Source organism: Monodelphis domestica, chromosome 4 (assembly GCF_027887165.1).
Source record: "Monodelphis domestica isolate mMonDom1 chromosome 4, mMonDom1.pri, whole genome shotgun sequence".
Lineage (NCBI taxonomy): Eukaryota > Metazoa > Chordata > Mammalia > Didelphimorphia > Didelphidae > Monodelphis > Monodelphis domestica.
Genome location: NC_077230.1, coordinates 236,708,884 through 236,723,773, shown reverse-complemented (window position 1 = coordinate 236,723,773; position 14,890 = coordinate 236,708,884). Strand labels below are relative to the sequence as shown.

The 14,890-nt window shown below is 36.9% G+C and overlaps 1 protein-coding gene across 7 annotated transcripts in view; it reads right to left on the bottom strand.

Annotated features, from left to right (window-relative positions):
• The window catches only part of CADM1 (cell adhesion molecule 1), a 354,670-nt gene that overhangs the window by 51,710 nt on the left and 288,070 nt on the right, over positions 1 to 14,890 (bottom strand). For all 7 annotated transcript variants that reach the window (XM_007494754.3, XM_007494753.3, XM_007494750.3 and 4 more), the window contains 2 exons: positions 8,751 to 8,888; positions 6,408 to 6,563 (listed from right to left, as the gene is read on the bottom strand). In XM_007494754.3, coding sequence (XP_007494816.2) covers positions 6,408 to 6,563; positions 8,751 to 8,888 — 294 coding nt within the window. The remainder of the gene's footprint in view (positions 1 to 6,407; positions 6,564 to 8,750; positions 8,889 to 14,890) is intronic.

Below are 14,890 nucleotides of genomic sequence, written 5' to 3'. Positions count from 1 at the left end.
ATCAAATAACTGAACACTTGGCTGATTGTGGTGCCTTTCATATTTATAATAAAAAAAAAAGGGGGGGGCTTTAAATCACAGATTCAGAAGGGGTCAACACCTCGCTGAACAAAACAACTCATTTATTTATGTTCAGAAATCTCCAGATGATAAATTACATTGATGTTAATCACTTCAATGCATACTACACAATTAATATCTGTACTCACCAGAAACATAAGGATTATTAAAAGTGTGGCAGCATACACATCTGGCTGATTTTTAACATAATTGGGCACAACAACTTCTCTAGGTACCATCACAAACAGGGGTCCCTAACAAATCCTGCAAAAACCTGTGTTCAATTAATCAAGACTGCAAACCTCAAGAAAAAAGAGATTTCCAAGTTGGGATCAAGCTCTTATCTTCCACATTGGTAGGGAGTGTTTTCTCATATGGGATGAAATAATTCTTCATTTTGATTTTACTCCCCTTACTTTTCTACTATCATTAAAATCAAACACTTAAAACCATTTTAATGTAGACTGCCCTCAGTTCTGTTTTTATTTCTTTTTTAGAATAAGAGTTTAAAAAAAGTGAAAAAAAAAAACCCCAACAACAACAAACAGAAAAACACCAAAGAGTATCAATTTGCACAGACCACAAAGCCATGACCTGGCATGTAATCCCAGGCAAGTAATGATTCTCATGAATTCATGAAGTAAAGAGTCTTTCTCTTTAGCACCCAGGATGCAAAAGAAGCTGAATGAGTGTGATCAATACTAATCACAACATGTCAAACCTGTATCTATGGGAAAATTATTCATCTAGCCTGGAAGCAATTGAGTGCAGTGTGCCAAAGGAGGGAATAGCAGTGATTAGGCTTGGGTTCTACAATGCCTGATCCTATTAACTGTGTGATCTTCAGTAAGTCAATAAAACCATATGGACCTCAGTTTCCTCTTCTGTGAAACCAGGAGTTAGATCAAATAATCCCCAGAGTCCCTTTGTGATCTAAGAATCTATAAATCTATAAACCCAAATTACTGGTATAATCTCATTATGTTTTCATCTACAAAGAGTTGCTATTGAATGAATCTTTGTGGAGATTGTTTATATTTATATGACCTATATTCATTCTTCATGTCTACCAAAATGGTAGCTGATTGAGATGGGCATTGTGTGGGAGGGGTTATGTATAGTCAACAATAGTGCTAATTAATGTTATCTAAATGATAAAAATAGCTGTGCCAAATAATTAGCTTTTTTTTTTTGGCTATTAGATAAGTGCTTTTATAGAAGGAAATTGGAGTAGCTAGATCCATGCAATGGATCTCATTTCTATTTGAAGAAGCAATTGCAAATAATTCCAAGCTGTTCTCTTAAAAACATTCTTTTAGAAAACTGCAAGGAGGAAATATGAGAATAAACTATCCTTGACTTCATAAAATGTGTATAATCAGGAGTGAACTATCAACTAAGCAATGACCTTGATATTTAATATGCATATTAAAAAATGACATCATATATCCCATGAAAGTTAATTTTTCAATTGTTCACTTTTTGTTGTTAGAAAATAACTTCGTACATGTGGTCATCAAAACAATTGGTACTGACTAAGCGACAGAAAGGAGGATCAGTGGAATAGACTTGGGGTAAGTGACCTCAGCAAGACAGTCTATGATAAGTCCCAAGATACCAGCTTTTGGGACAAAAATCCACTATTTGATAAAAACTGGTGGGAAAATTGGAAAACAGTATGGGAGAGATTAGGTTTAGATCAAAATCTGACACCCTACACCAAGATAAACTCAGAATGGGTGAATGACCTGAATATAAAGAAGAAAACCATGAGCAAATTAGGTAAACACAAAATAGTATACATGTCAGATCTTTGGGAAAGGAAAGACTTTAAAACCAAGCAAGAACTAGAAAAAAAAATCACAAAATGTAAAATAAATAACTTTGATTACATCAAATTAAAAACATTTTGTACAAATAAACCCAATGCAACCATAATTAGAAGGGAATCAATCAACTGGGAAACAATCTTCATAACAAAACCCTCTGACAAAGGTCCAATTACTCAAATTTAGAAAAAGTTAAATTGTACAAAAACCAATTGTACAAAAAATCAAGCCATTCTCCAATTGATAAATGGACAAGGGACATGAATAGGCAATTTTCAGCTAAAGAAATCAAAACTATTAATAAGCACATGAAAAAGTCTTCTAAATCTCTTAGAATGAATGCTGGAGGGGCTGTGGCGAAGTTGGAATATTAATACATTGCTGGTGGAGTTGTGAATTGATCCAACCATTCTGGAGGGCAATTTGGAACTAAGCCCAAAGGGCGCTAAAAGACGTTCTGCCCTTTGATCCAGCCATAGCATTGCTGGGTTTGTACCTCAAAGAGATAATAAGGAAAAAGACTTGTACAAGAATATTCATAGCTGCGCTCTTTATGGTGGCAAAAAGTTGGAAAATGAGAGGATGCCCTTCAATTGGGGAATAGCTGAAAACCAAGTGTGGTATATGCAGGTGATGGAATACTATTGTGCAAAAAGGAATAATGAACTAGAGGAATTCCATGTGAACTGGAACAACCTCCAGGAAGTGATGCAGAGTGAAAGGAGCAGCACCAGGAAAACATTGTACACAGAGACTGATACACTGTGGTACAGTCGAATGTAATGGACTTCTCCATTACAGTCCAGGCAATGCAGTGATCCTGAACAATTTGGAGGAATCTATGACAAAGAACACTATCCACATCCAGAGGAAAAACTGTGGGAGTAGAAACACCCAAGAAAAACAACTGCTTGAATACATGGGTTGAAAGGATATGGCTGGGGATGTAGACTATATGAACATCTTAATGCAAACACCAACAACATGGAAATAGGTTCTGATCAAGGACACATGTAATATCCAGTAGAATTGTGTGTTGGCTGCAGGAAGAGTGGGGGGAGGGGAGGGAGGGAATTAATGTAACTCTTGTAACCAAGAAATAATGTCTAAATAAAGTAATTTTTAAAAAAATGAAAATAAGAAAGAAAAAAAATAACTTTGTGTGTGATAAAATTAAATAATTTTCAGGAAGCACAAGCCAAGTGTTCTAAGAACTTCCCTTGCCTAAAATGTGTCTTCAACTAAATAAGTCACCAAAGATAAAAGAACAGATGAGGAAAACTGCCCTTTTCAGCTCCCATAATAAGATGTCATCAGGAATTTAAAATGATCAGTAAGAGCACCCACCTTCTTGGAAAGACGTTATAGATACTTTCCTCTTGTTAAGTATTAGCAACCAAATGGATTCAGAAATGGAACCTGTCTTGTTCTCTGAAAGGATGTTTTAGGTACAGTGGCCAGTCTGGCCTTTGGAGGGCCTAGCTGACAACTATTGCAAACACGTTTTCTAAGAGCAATTCTTTAAAAATCAGGGCACATAGGAGCAGGATATTTATAAGTGTTAGGTCCAGAGTCCAGAGGACAAAGCAACTCGTAACTGATAGATATGGCCCACATTATGTTTAGAACAGGATCCTCTAGTCTCAAAATATCTAAAAAAGTATTGCAAAGGTTTAGGATATGAGTTGGATGAGTATCTACTCAGGTTTCACAACCGAGCTAATGTATTATTAAAACTAATGGTGCCCTACATGGCAAGTTAATGGATATTAAGTTTGTATAAATGAATTACATATTAATGAAGTCACAAAAAATCTACAATCTGCCAATTTAGGTAATATCTGATCATTTCTGTTTTCCCATTATAGGAACATTATTCCACAAAAGATTTAAGCCATGAACATTATAAGCATGATGCCTATAATGGATCTACATAACAAAGGAGATGAAATAAATTAACAAGAATAACCTGCTTGATGTAATGTTACAGCTGAGCCAAACTCACAAAGCAAGAAAGGGCTGAATTAAAATGATCTCTTGAGAAGTAACTCCTCATAGATCCACTTCCCCACATTCTGCTTAAGAATTTGGGCCAACTGTTCAAGTTTAAATGGGCATAGTGCTTCCCTGCCTAGTCCAGTCAAACTACAGTAAAATTTTAACCTTAGATATACATGTGATATTCCAGAAAGCTATTCATGCCACTTGAACTGAGTTTGTACTGCATTTTATGGTGGGACCACATTAGGATTATTCTTTTTCACCAATACTAATCATCACTATATCTAAAATCACAGTCCAACTATTTATTAATATCCAGGTCAAATATCACTACTTTCAACAAAGCTTCTCCTGTTACCTCCAGTTATCTACCTATTTACAAAGAAAAATACCCTTCCCTCTTTTGGACCTAAAAATAGCAATTTAACTTTTTCTCCTTTAAACATCAATCATGTTTTATTTTGTATTAAGGTTATTTGTGTAATGGTCATATTTCCCCTACTAGATGATGAGAGCCAAGAGGTCAGAGTTCATGGCTTAACTATCTCTATTTGTCCTTCAGAGCCTCTCATTTAGCAGCAACTTAATTAATTTGCGTGATTGGTTAAATTGGGCATAGAACTCCATCATGGACAATATTATTTTTAGTCAGTGAAGCATATTCTTATAGTAAAAATAACAGTTTAGACCAATCATGAATCTTATTTTGTAAGGTTGGGCAATTTGAAATAAAAGAGGCTAATATGTTTCTGTCTAGTTTTTTACATTGCATTTACATTACAATTCTTTTGAAGGCACTAATAAAAATATGATAGCAGCATGGGGGCAGGTGGAAGAATAAGAAGACAGGCTGAAATCATCGCTCTATCTGTTACCACCTGCATGCCGACTTCCGGTGAGTCACTTCACCTATAAATTCAATATCTCAAGGAATCTTTCAAGTTTGGAAACTATGATTCTTGAAGAGAATATAACTTCACCATCAGTTAGTGAATAGTGGAAAGAGGGCTGGATGTAAAGTCAGCAATCTGGGATCATATATTGACACTGAGCCTTACTTCCCAATTTGGAAAATAGGGATGATAAGATATACATTACAGTGATGTATTGCTGTTATCTAAATCTTGTAGTTTTTTTTCAATTGAATTTGGAAACGGAAACAATTGTGGGGCAAATGATGACGTTACTATTATTCTTTTAGTCTTACTTTTCTGCAGACTATTGCACAGATGGATAAAATAACATTTTTGCAACTGAATAAAAATATTAGAAAAGAAACTCATTCCCTATAAGTTAACAGAAAAAAAATTTAATAGCAGTGCACAGAGAGCCAGGCCTGTTGGACCTCAAAACATTTCCTAGCTAGGTGACCCTGGGCAAGTCATTTAACCCTATTTGCCTAACCCTTACCACTCTTCTGCCTTGAAACTGATACTTAGTATCAGTTTCTAAGAGAAAAAATAAAGGTTTAAAACAAAAAGCAAACAAACAAAAAAACAAATTTAGACAATTTTGGTAGCAGTCAAAAAAGATTTAGCTGATAGATATTATTTTCCCATACAGTTTTCATTTCTGCAGGTATGTTTGTATATTTTCAAAGCTTCACATTCTGTGTAGGTTGGAGGTTATGTCTTTGTCATATATTAACATAAATTAAAAAAAAATTTTTTATGAATCAACATCAGAACTCTTACTATTAGTATAAATTAGTTTAAGACTTACATATTGTAACAATGGCTTACATAGTCAAACATTTAAACTCATTGTTACAAATCAAGTTTAAGATGTAAATGTGTGTTAAAATAAAAGATATGATGTTGGAAGGGGAAAAGGCAATCATTTGTATTTAGAACTATAGCATATTTATTGTTGTTGTCAGTTCTATCTGAATCTTCATGACTCCTCCCACGCCCACCCCAGGGTTTTCTTGGCAAAAAGACTAAAGTAGTTTGCCACTTTGTCTCCAGCTCATTTTACAGAAAAAGGGAACTGAGGCAAACAGGGTTAAGGGACATGCTCATGGACACACAGTTAGTAAGTAGGTCACATTTGAACCCATTACCTCCCATCTCTAGACTTGGCTCTCACTCCACTGAACTATCTAGCTGCCCTAATAGCATATTTACAAAGGAGTAAAAAAAAAAATTACTTTTCAATTCTGGCACAGGCATAATGATAGCATGCACTTACAAAAATCCCTTTAATTAAAGTCAAGTGCTATAGCAGATCCATATTAAAGTCTAAGAATCTGGATGTGTCCCTCTTCAAGTACTAAATTTTAGTTAAATATGATATTTCCAGAATCCCACTAGTACTCAGTAACATGGCAGAGCTGCATAAAAATTTCATTGTTTAATCCATTATGTGATTCTCAATACTTTGATTTCTCCACCAAGGTAACAAGATAGAAATTGTATCTACACTATAATAAAATGTAATTACATAATTAACGGCTTTTGAAGTCTTTTCAAGCAACTATAGTTCTATCCCCAAAGAATAAAATACTTAGTTACTTACACTGTACTTCTAAGTACCGCTGTGTCTGCATGTCTTTGACGGCCGGGTGGTCCACAAGACAGATCACAGGGACACCATCATCCTCTTTGCCAACAGTTAACATAAGCTGACTGGTTACAGTGTACATGTCCGACCATTCCTCCACCTCTGATTTGCCTAAAAGAGAGGAAATGGATAAAGAAACAGGTAAGTGAATTCTGATTGCTATTTTCTTCTTAAAATCAAGTTCTTTATAAGAGAACTTGTCTAGCCTAAGAATAATACACAAACATCTGAGTAATAAGAAATGCTGGTTTCATTTAGTTTATTATTTTAGGTTACTATTATAATCCTATTACTATAGGATTGGGGACAGACATTTGTACATTTCATGAATTTCCTACCTTATATTTATTGATGGGCAAGTTATATATACTTTAAAATAAGCCACAGCAGTTAAGTCCTTGATGGGAGAGAAAATGTTCTGGATTTTCTCACTTGTAGCTCTAGAGCATGACATAATGCCTGACACATAGTAGGTGTTTAGCACATATTTGACAAATATCTATATGATTTAATTGCATGTTAATTAAATTCATTAATTTCCCTCTATCCAGAAGCCTCCTTCAAAAAACTTGAGCAAAAATCTGCCATCTTGATATCTGAAAGCTCTGGGCAGAACAAATGAGATGAGAGATGTTCACTCTACAGCCCCATCTAAACGTGAAAAATCTATTAAGCACTAATCTAATAGGCAGTTTAGAAAATTCCAGGACATCATCCAAACCTCCTAAATACTTAAATCAATAGAGTTATAAACAAGCTCCCTTTCTCCTCCTTCTATCATCAACAATTAAGAAGGAAAGTGACTAAATGGATTTACATAATTAAAATAGTAATTAAAATGCTTAAACTCTGAGACTGTTGAAGACCACAAAAATGCAGTGGCAGTGGGTTGAAGCAAAGTATTGTACAGGGCTTTGAGCCAGATGAGAGACACTTCCAAGAACACCCAGAAAAGGAGGAAGGAGGCTTCCGGATGGAATGAATAGGCAAAGGCAGCCCCTTCCCTGAACTCCGCACTCACTAGGACATGACGCACCATTAACTTTCTTTTAATGTTTTGTACTTATCGGTACACATTTAATGGCTCAGTTCACATAGACAGAGAAGGCAAAGGGGAAATGAGAAACTCTTCCCTTCCAAAACCATACCTAGGAAATAGAAGATAAAAGCAGAGCAAATATTTGAAATATACTGCAATTAATATATAACTTAGAGTTACCTATGTCTAGATAGAGATTTTTAGATTTCTTTTCTACAGAGATTTTAGCAATTCCCTTTGGCATGCTTCAAATAGAAGCTGGCTATTTGAATCTGACCATTTCTGCCAAACTACAACCAAAGTAGTTCAGCCTAGTGGGTTCCTTGTCCAAGGTACCATTTCCACAGTGACCATTAAATAAAGGGTATCCAAATGCCAAAAAAGGGCTTAAGAAAATTGGGCCTATTGAGTAAAGGGGAGGAGTGTGGAAAGGAGAGATCAAATAGAAGCAGAATCCTCAAATATTGCAAAAATCAAACTAGCAGCTGTTTGAAGCTGCAGGGATCAAAACACAAGCAGCAGAGTATGTCTACTGCAGAGGGCCTAGCTGAACAAGGGTTAGAATGGGGGGCTGCTCACCACCAGAAGAGAATTATGAATTGAGCATAAGAACTTGCTAGTGCAAAGGAAAATAGATAAAGAATGAACAGATTCACAAAAGAGGTGGCTCTATAAATTTATAACGGAGTCTAGTGAGTAGGATTGCCACCCCTTCGGAGGAACACAATATCAAAAGGGCTGGCATTGAAAACTAGAATGACATGGAGGCAGTACTCACTCCGTTCAAGTAAAAAGAATTTTTAAAAGTTAAAAATGAAAATTCTGGATTCTAACATTCCAAGTAATATCCTAGAATGCTGATCATGCCAAAGACCTAGTCATCATGAGCTTATACAGGGAAAATGGACTCAAGTTCTAGTGTTGAATATCAGGGCACCGTATGCCACAATTCTTAGCTTGTGACTTCAAGTCCTTCAGGAAAATTGGATGCAGTGGCACACAACTGCCTTATGCAAATATTTCCACAGTGGCCCAAACTTTGTTTTAGGGGAAAAGGATGCAACTTTTCAAAAAGTTGTTAAGATTTTGCTACAAAAGAATTTAATAAGTGATAATAAATTGAAGATTTATTTCTTCTGTTCAGCACATATGTGTGGGTGTGTATTAAAATATGCTCGCTATGATATAGGCTTTTTATAACTAAATGGCAACACTGGACATCAGGAATAATAATAGATGAACACATCTCCCAACTTTACCCGTGAGTTCCTTGTTTCCTTTGAACCATCTGATGGTGGTAGCTGGTTTGCTGGCCATGGCTGTGCAGTTCACTTCAATCTCCTCTCCTTCAACAGCGGTATCTTTCTGGATGTCAATCATCAAATTCCGTGGTGGGACTACAAGTCAAGCACATAAGGCATTTTAAATAAAAACAATCTTTCTTAGGTCTTGCTAGATTAATTAGAAAGCATTAATATTATCAGTAATAACAGACTCTCATGGGAACTGCAAAAATCAGTTTTTAAAAAAATAAATAAAATGCAAGTCATGTCAGTTTGTGAAAAAAAACGCATGCAAAAAATCCCAGGGTTCCTTTGTTTTCGCCAATTTTTGAGTAGGAATTTCTTTCTAATTTCATCTTATAAAAAGTCACTTCCCTGATTCAAATAAATTCCAGATAAACTGGGGGGTGGGGGTGGGGGGAGGATGTGTCTATCTGTTATAATGAGTTCCTTCACTTTGGAAATAGGAGATTCTCAGTGACAAAAGTTCTCCCTCAAGATTCTTCTCCATTCACCTAGCACTCCTATTATAGATATTGGATCTGCTAAAAGGATGCAAAAAATTAGAATATATTTCACCACAGAAGATGACAAAGGAGAGGGAAAAACTCCTAAATAGGCTTTCCTTACTAGGAAGTCTAGGAAGCCCCAATTTACCTGAGCTTCCATCTTCAGATTAAAGAAAGAAAACTTAATGGGCAAAGACAAATGCCAATTTTTCACCTTCGAAAAGCCAAACAAAAACTGTTCTAGGACTATGAAAAAAACTGAAAATGGAAAAAGGTTCTCAAATTTAAATAATGGACTTTGCCAATAAAATTCTAGATTTAGAGTTAAATTGTCCTGGTGTGAATATATTAATCACTATGTGTATACGGGAAGAATTACAAAGATCCTTGGATGGATATATTTTAAAGAAAACAAAAAGAATGTCGGAAGTATCTTTTTTTTTCTGATACTAAGTTTCTGGTGAAACATTAAATGAAGTGCAACTTTGCCTTAAAGCAAGAATGTTAAAATAAAAATCAGTAAGAATACTGAATTCACCAGACTGAATATAGAAGCTGAGTCCTGACCACTATGAATAAGCAAACACTTAGCTCAGACATATGATTAATAAGTTTCTCAACTCAGAAGAGAAACAAGAAATTAAAAATGTATAAACATGCCATCCTGATGATCAAGTTGAATAATAAATCTCTGGTACTGCCTTCAATAAATTATAGCATTAAACCACATATTTGGGATTTCCAACTGTTTCAATCCAATGTAAAAATTTCTATGAAATTTCCATGAAATGAAATTTTACATAGGATTGAAACAGCCAGATTCCTACAGGGAAAGGAGAAAAGAAAACCATTTGTTGCACATGTTTCTCAGAAACTCAAAGGACAGGAAGAGAAAGGAGAGGAGGAATTTGTGGGACAATAACAGGCTTTTCTTTTACTCACATGGTAGAAAAAAACAAAACAAAACAAAACAAAAAATCAGAAACTACAAATTTGCTCAATTAGTTCCCTTTCTGAAGTAAGTGACCCAAACAAATAGCTATATATGGCAAGGAATGACTCCAATTTATACTTTAATAAAATTAAGCAAATGGGAAATAAATAGGATTTGTGCTGAATCAGCACATCTGTCCAGAGTTTGAAAAGAAAAAAGAAAAGGAATAGAAAAAGCAAATGGCAAGGTTCAAACCTGACTTATGGTTCCCTGGTACGTATAGGAGAAAATTCAAAAATCATAAGCCTGGTGTTTAAGGTGTTCTCATTCTGCCTTATTTCAACAACATTCATTCAATAAACATTTACTAATCAATCATAATGTGACAAACACTATGCTAATTCCTGGTAATACAAAGATTGTACTACGCCCAGTATCCAGTAGCAATCTCTTTTCTCTTTTCTTTCTCTCTCTCTCTCTCTCTCTCTCTCTCTCTCTCTCTCTCTCTCTCTCTCTCTCTCTCTCTCTCTCTCTCTCTCTCTCTCTCTCTCTCTCTCTCTCTCTCTCTCTCTCTCCAACTGAAGAAAATACATACCAATAAGTGAATATAACATTAATACAAAGTAATTTTGTGGGGGAGATAGTCCTAACTGTGATCATTAAGAAAGTATTCCTAAGAGCAGTGAGGTGGCACAGTGAAGAAAAGTGTGGGCCTAAAGACATGAGGATCTGAGTTCAAATCTGATTTCAGCTACTTCCTAGCAAGTCACTTAACGCCAATTACATAGCCCTTACTGCTCTTCTGCCTTGGAACCACTTAGTATTAATTTTAAGACAAAAAAATATGGATTAAAAAAAAAAAGGAAAATCTCCCAGGAGAATGAAAGAGAGGTAGCAGGGATAAGGGAAAATGCTATATTTGGAGACACAGGACATCAATTTAAATCTTACTTCTACCGATGCATGCTGGGGTGACCTTAGGCAAGTGACTTAAATTCCCCAAGTCTTGTGTTTTCTCATCTATAAAATGAGGGAGATGGAACTAGATAACCTCTTTTGACAGAGCTGAGCTGTGGAAGGTCATTAGGGTTCCAGTGGCCACAGATGAAGAGGGAGAGCATACCAAGCAGGGAGGAGAGCCACAAGGGAGGGAGAAGGAATGTGTGACACACATTACAGCAAGCACACTTGTTTAGTAGGGATGCCAACTCGGGGAGGTGGAGCCATGGGAAATGAAGGTGAAAAGAAGACTACAGCCTGAACTTGAAAGAATCTAAGTGCCAATGAAAGGAGTTTGTATATATCCTAAAAGCAGTTGTCACTGAAACTTCTTTGGTGAGTACATTTGTGTGTGTGACAGAGAGAAGGAAAGGAGAAGGGGAGACAAGAGAGAGAGACTGAGACAACAGAGCCAAAGAAAGATAGAAAGGGGAGGTGGGAGATGGAAGGAAGGAAGGAAGGAAGGAAGGAAGGAAGGAAGGAAGGAAGGAAGGAAGGAAGGAAGGAAGGAAGGAAGGAAGGAAGGAAGGAAGGAAGGAAGGAAGGAAGGAAGGAAGGAAGGAAGGAAGGAAGGAAGGAAGGAAGGAAGGAAGGAAGAAAGGAAGGAAGGGCAGGGCAGGCAGGGCAGGCAGGGCAGGGCAGGGCAGGCAGGGCAGGCAGAGCAGGCAGGGCAGGCAGGGCAGGGCAGGAAGGCAGGAAGGCAGGAAGGCAGGAAGGCAGGAAGGCAGGAAGGCAGGAAGGAAGGAAGGAAGGAAGGAAGGAAGGAAGGAAGGAAGGAAGGAAGGAAGGAAGGGCAGGGCAGGCAGGGCAGGCAGGGCAGGGCAGGGCAGGCAGGGCAGGCAGGGCAGGCAGGGCAGGCAGGGCAGGCAGGGCAGGAAGGCAGGAAGGCAGGAAGGCAGGAAGGCAGGAAGGCAGGAAGGCAGGAAGGCAGGAAGGAAGGAAGGAAGGAAGGAAGGAAGGAAGGAAGGAAGGAAGGAAGGAAGGAAGGAAGGAAGGAAGGAAGGAAGGAAGGAAGGAAACTTGGATCAAAAAGAATAAAAGAAAGAGAAAGGGAAAGGAAAAAAACTGCTTTAGAGTATAAACAAAATGAAGAAAATGTATGACATTTTTTCATTGTAAAATTCATTGGTCCGGCATGCCAGTTTATCTGTGCCATTCTTGCAGAAAGGTCTGCTTGTCACTATGTATAATTTGGGATAGGCTGAGATGCAGAACAGGTTCAGCAGGTGGTAAAAGGCTTAAATAGGAAGTAAAAACTTTGTCTCAATGGAGTTCTGTACAAAAATTAATAAAAATTAAACATTTTCTTCTTTAATCATGAACAAAAAACCTTTTGTTGACCATGAAAAAATGTTGCTTTATGCAGAGACATGATAAGAGCACTGGCATCAGAATCAGAAGGTTCAATTCTGTGGCTAAATGTGTGACCTTGAACAAGTTATTTAACCTTTTTGAACCTCAGTTTCCACATATGAAAAGTTAATATAATAATATTTTCACCAACTACCTCAAGTGTTTTGTGAAATTCAACATGATATATAAATGTATAATTATTATTAGGTACAACAAGGGTCATAAAGAGAAATAAGACACAACACCTCCTTCACAGAGCTTCAGAAGTAGAGAAATATATCAGCAGAAAGAAGTATGATAATGGCAATCATACTATACAGCATTGAGGAAAAAAGAAATGGCCGGCTAGGAAGTAGAAGCAGTGATTCTTTGGTTGTGACAAAGGGTGGTAAGGAATGGCTACTAATTTATACGCAAGAAGAGTTTGGTGGGGGAGGGGTCAGGGGATAATTGAGAATGTTTATTGAAAACTAAGGGGGGGAAAGGCCACGTAGAAGAGACTGGAGACATAAAGATACTATAATTGAAGGATCCCAGAGGTAGAAGACAGGCAGGGTAGGATCAGGGGATAAAGGTTGAGAAGTCAGCTCTGGAAGAGGAATATTTCTTTCCTAGAGATCGAATGGAGGATATAGCCATTGGAAAGGATAAAAAAAGTTTTGAGGCAGAAAGGAAGAAATTTCAGCACTCTTGTAACTGATTGCTGTGATCTCAGTAAAATAAGTCAGGTCATCTGGGGAGACGAGGGAGAAGAGGAAAGAGATAAAGGCTTTGAAAAAGATCTGAATAAGCTTCTGAGAGAAAGGAGAATCAGGAATTGTCCAAAGAGGAATAGAAGTGCTATTGTAGAGCACTGAGGACCTGGTGGAGGGTCGAGCACATGTGTTTGCAGAAGTTCCTATCCATTCTACTTTGTATCTTTCTCTAACAGTATATGAGAGAAACAAAGAAAAGTGGACAATGGGGCTTTCACAGGGTTAAAGAATGATACATGGCATTGTGACTCACATCTTCAGAAAAACCATGACTGTGAGTGACAGAAAGGGCAAGAGAAAGTTGCATGGTGGGTAAAAAGCTTAGGTAGTAGCAGAAAAACAATGACTTGGAAGGTATTAAAAATACTGACTCAGATTTAATAGAGCTGGAACAAACCTTAGAGGATATTTAGTCTAATCTTCTCCCATGAGAAATACAGATCTATTAGGCAAGTTAGTAGATCCATTATACCATAACGTCTAAACAAAAACACGTATGGAAACCAAATGGGTGCCCATTGGAGCAACTATAGAATAATGGCCAAACAAATTTTGGTACAAAGTAGGTTGCTACTTTATAAGAAGAAAATGACTATAAAGAAATGAGAAATATCAGAAGACTTATAAGAACTGATGCAGTAAAGAGAATTAGGAAACAGAAAGGGAGGTGGCTTACTTCCTAAAAGAGGGACATAATAACCTTCCATGACATTAAATGAAATAAATGAAACCTTTCAGGATGTTCACCATTATCTTCTTTGGAGGAAACTGAAACCTACAGGAAAAGCAGTTCTGAAAGACTGTGATTTAGGTTCTTAGCCTCTGGAATTCATAAGCTGTTCTGACAACTATAAAGCATTAGAGAGATTATGTACAATAAGGGGTCCCATCTCCCATGAGTTACTACCCCATTCTGTTACCATGGCTTCACAGACAGTATATTTTCTAACTTTATTAAACCTTCTTCCACTGTCTCTTTACTAGATTCCTTATCCTCTTTTAAACTCTTAAAGCTATTCTGTCAGAAGTTATCTCCCTCATTTTTCTTTCCTGACAATTGCACTCAATCTGCCAAGTATGGCAGATGCTATGCTGGTAATTTCCAGACCTAGGCAGCTCTGTATCTTCATCTGTGACCACTCTTTTGTGTTCTAGATCAACATCCCAAACTGCCTAACAGATATCTCCATATGAATGTCACTCAGCGATCTCAAACCCACCATGTCCCCAAATAAGTTTTCCACTTTCTTCCAAAGGCTAGTCCTCCCTCTGAATTATTACTATCAGTGGCACCACCATTCATATTCTCCCATTTAAGGAAACCTTGAAGATTATTTTTGACTTGCCCTTCTCCCTCACCTAAAATATCCAATTATCAACATCAACATATTCAACTAATATATGCAATTATCATGTCCTATATATTGTAATACCTCCTGAATCTTGTCCCATTTATCTCTTATTTCCCTTTGCAACCACCCTAATGCAAACACTCATTATTATCTCAGGATGACTGTAGTAGTATATGCATTAATTACTATTGATCTTGATCTCCCACACAGGCCT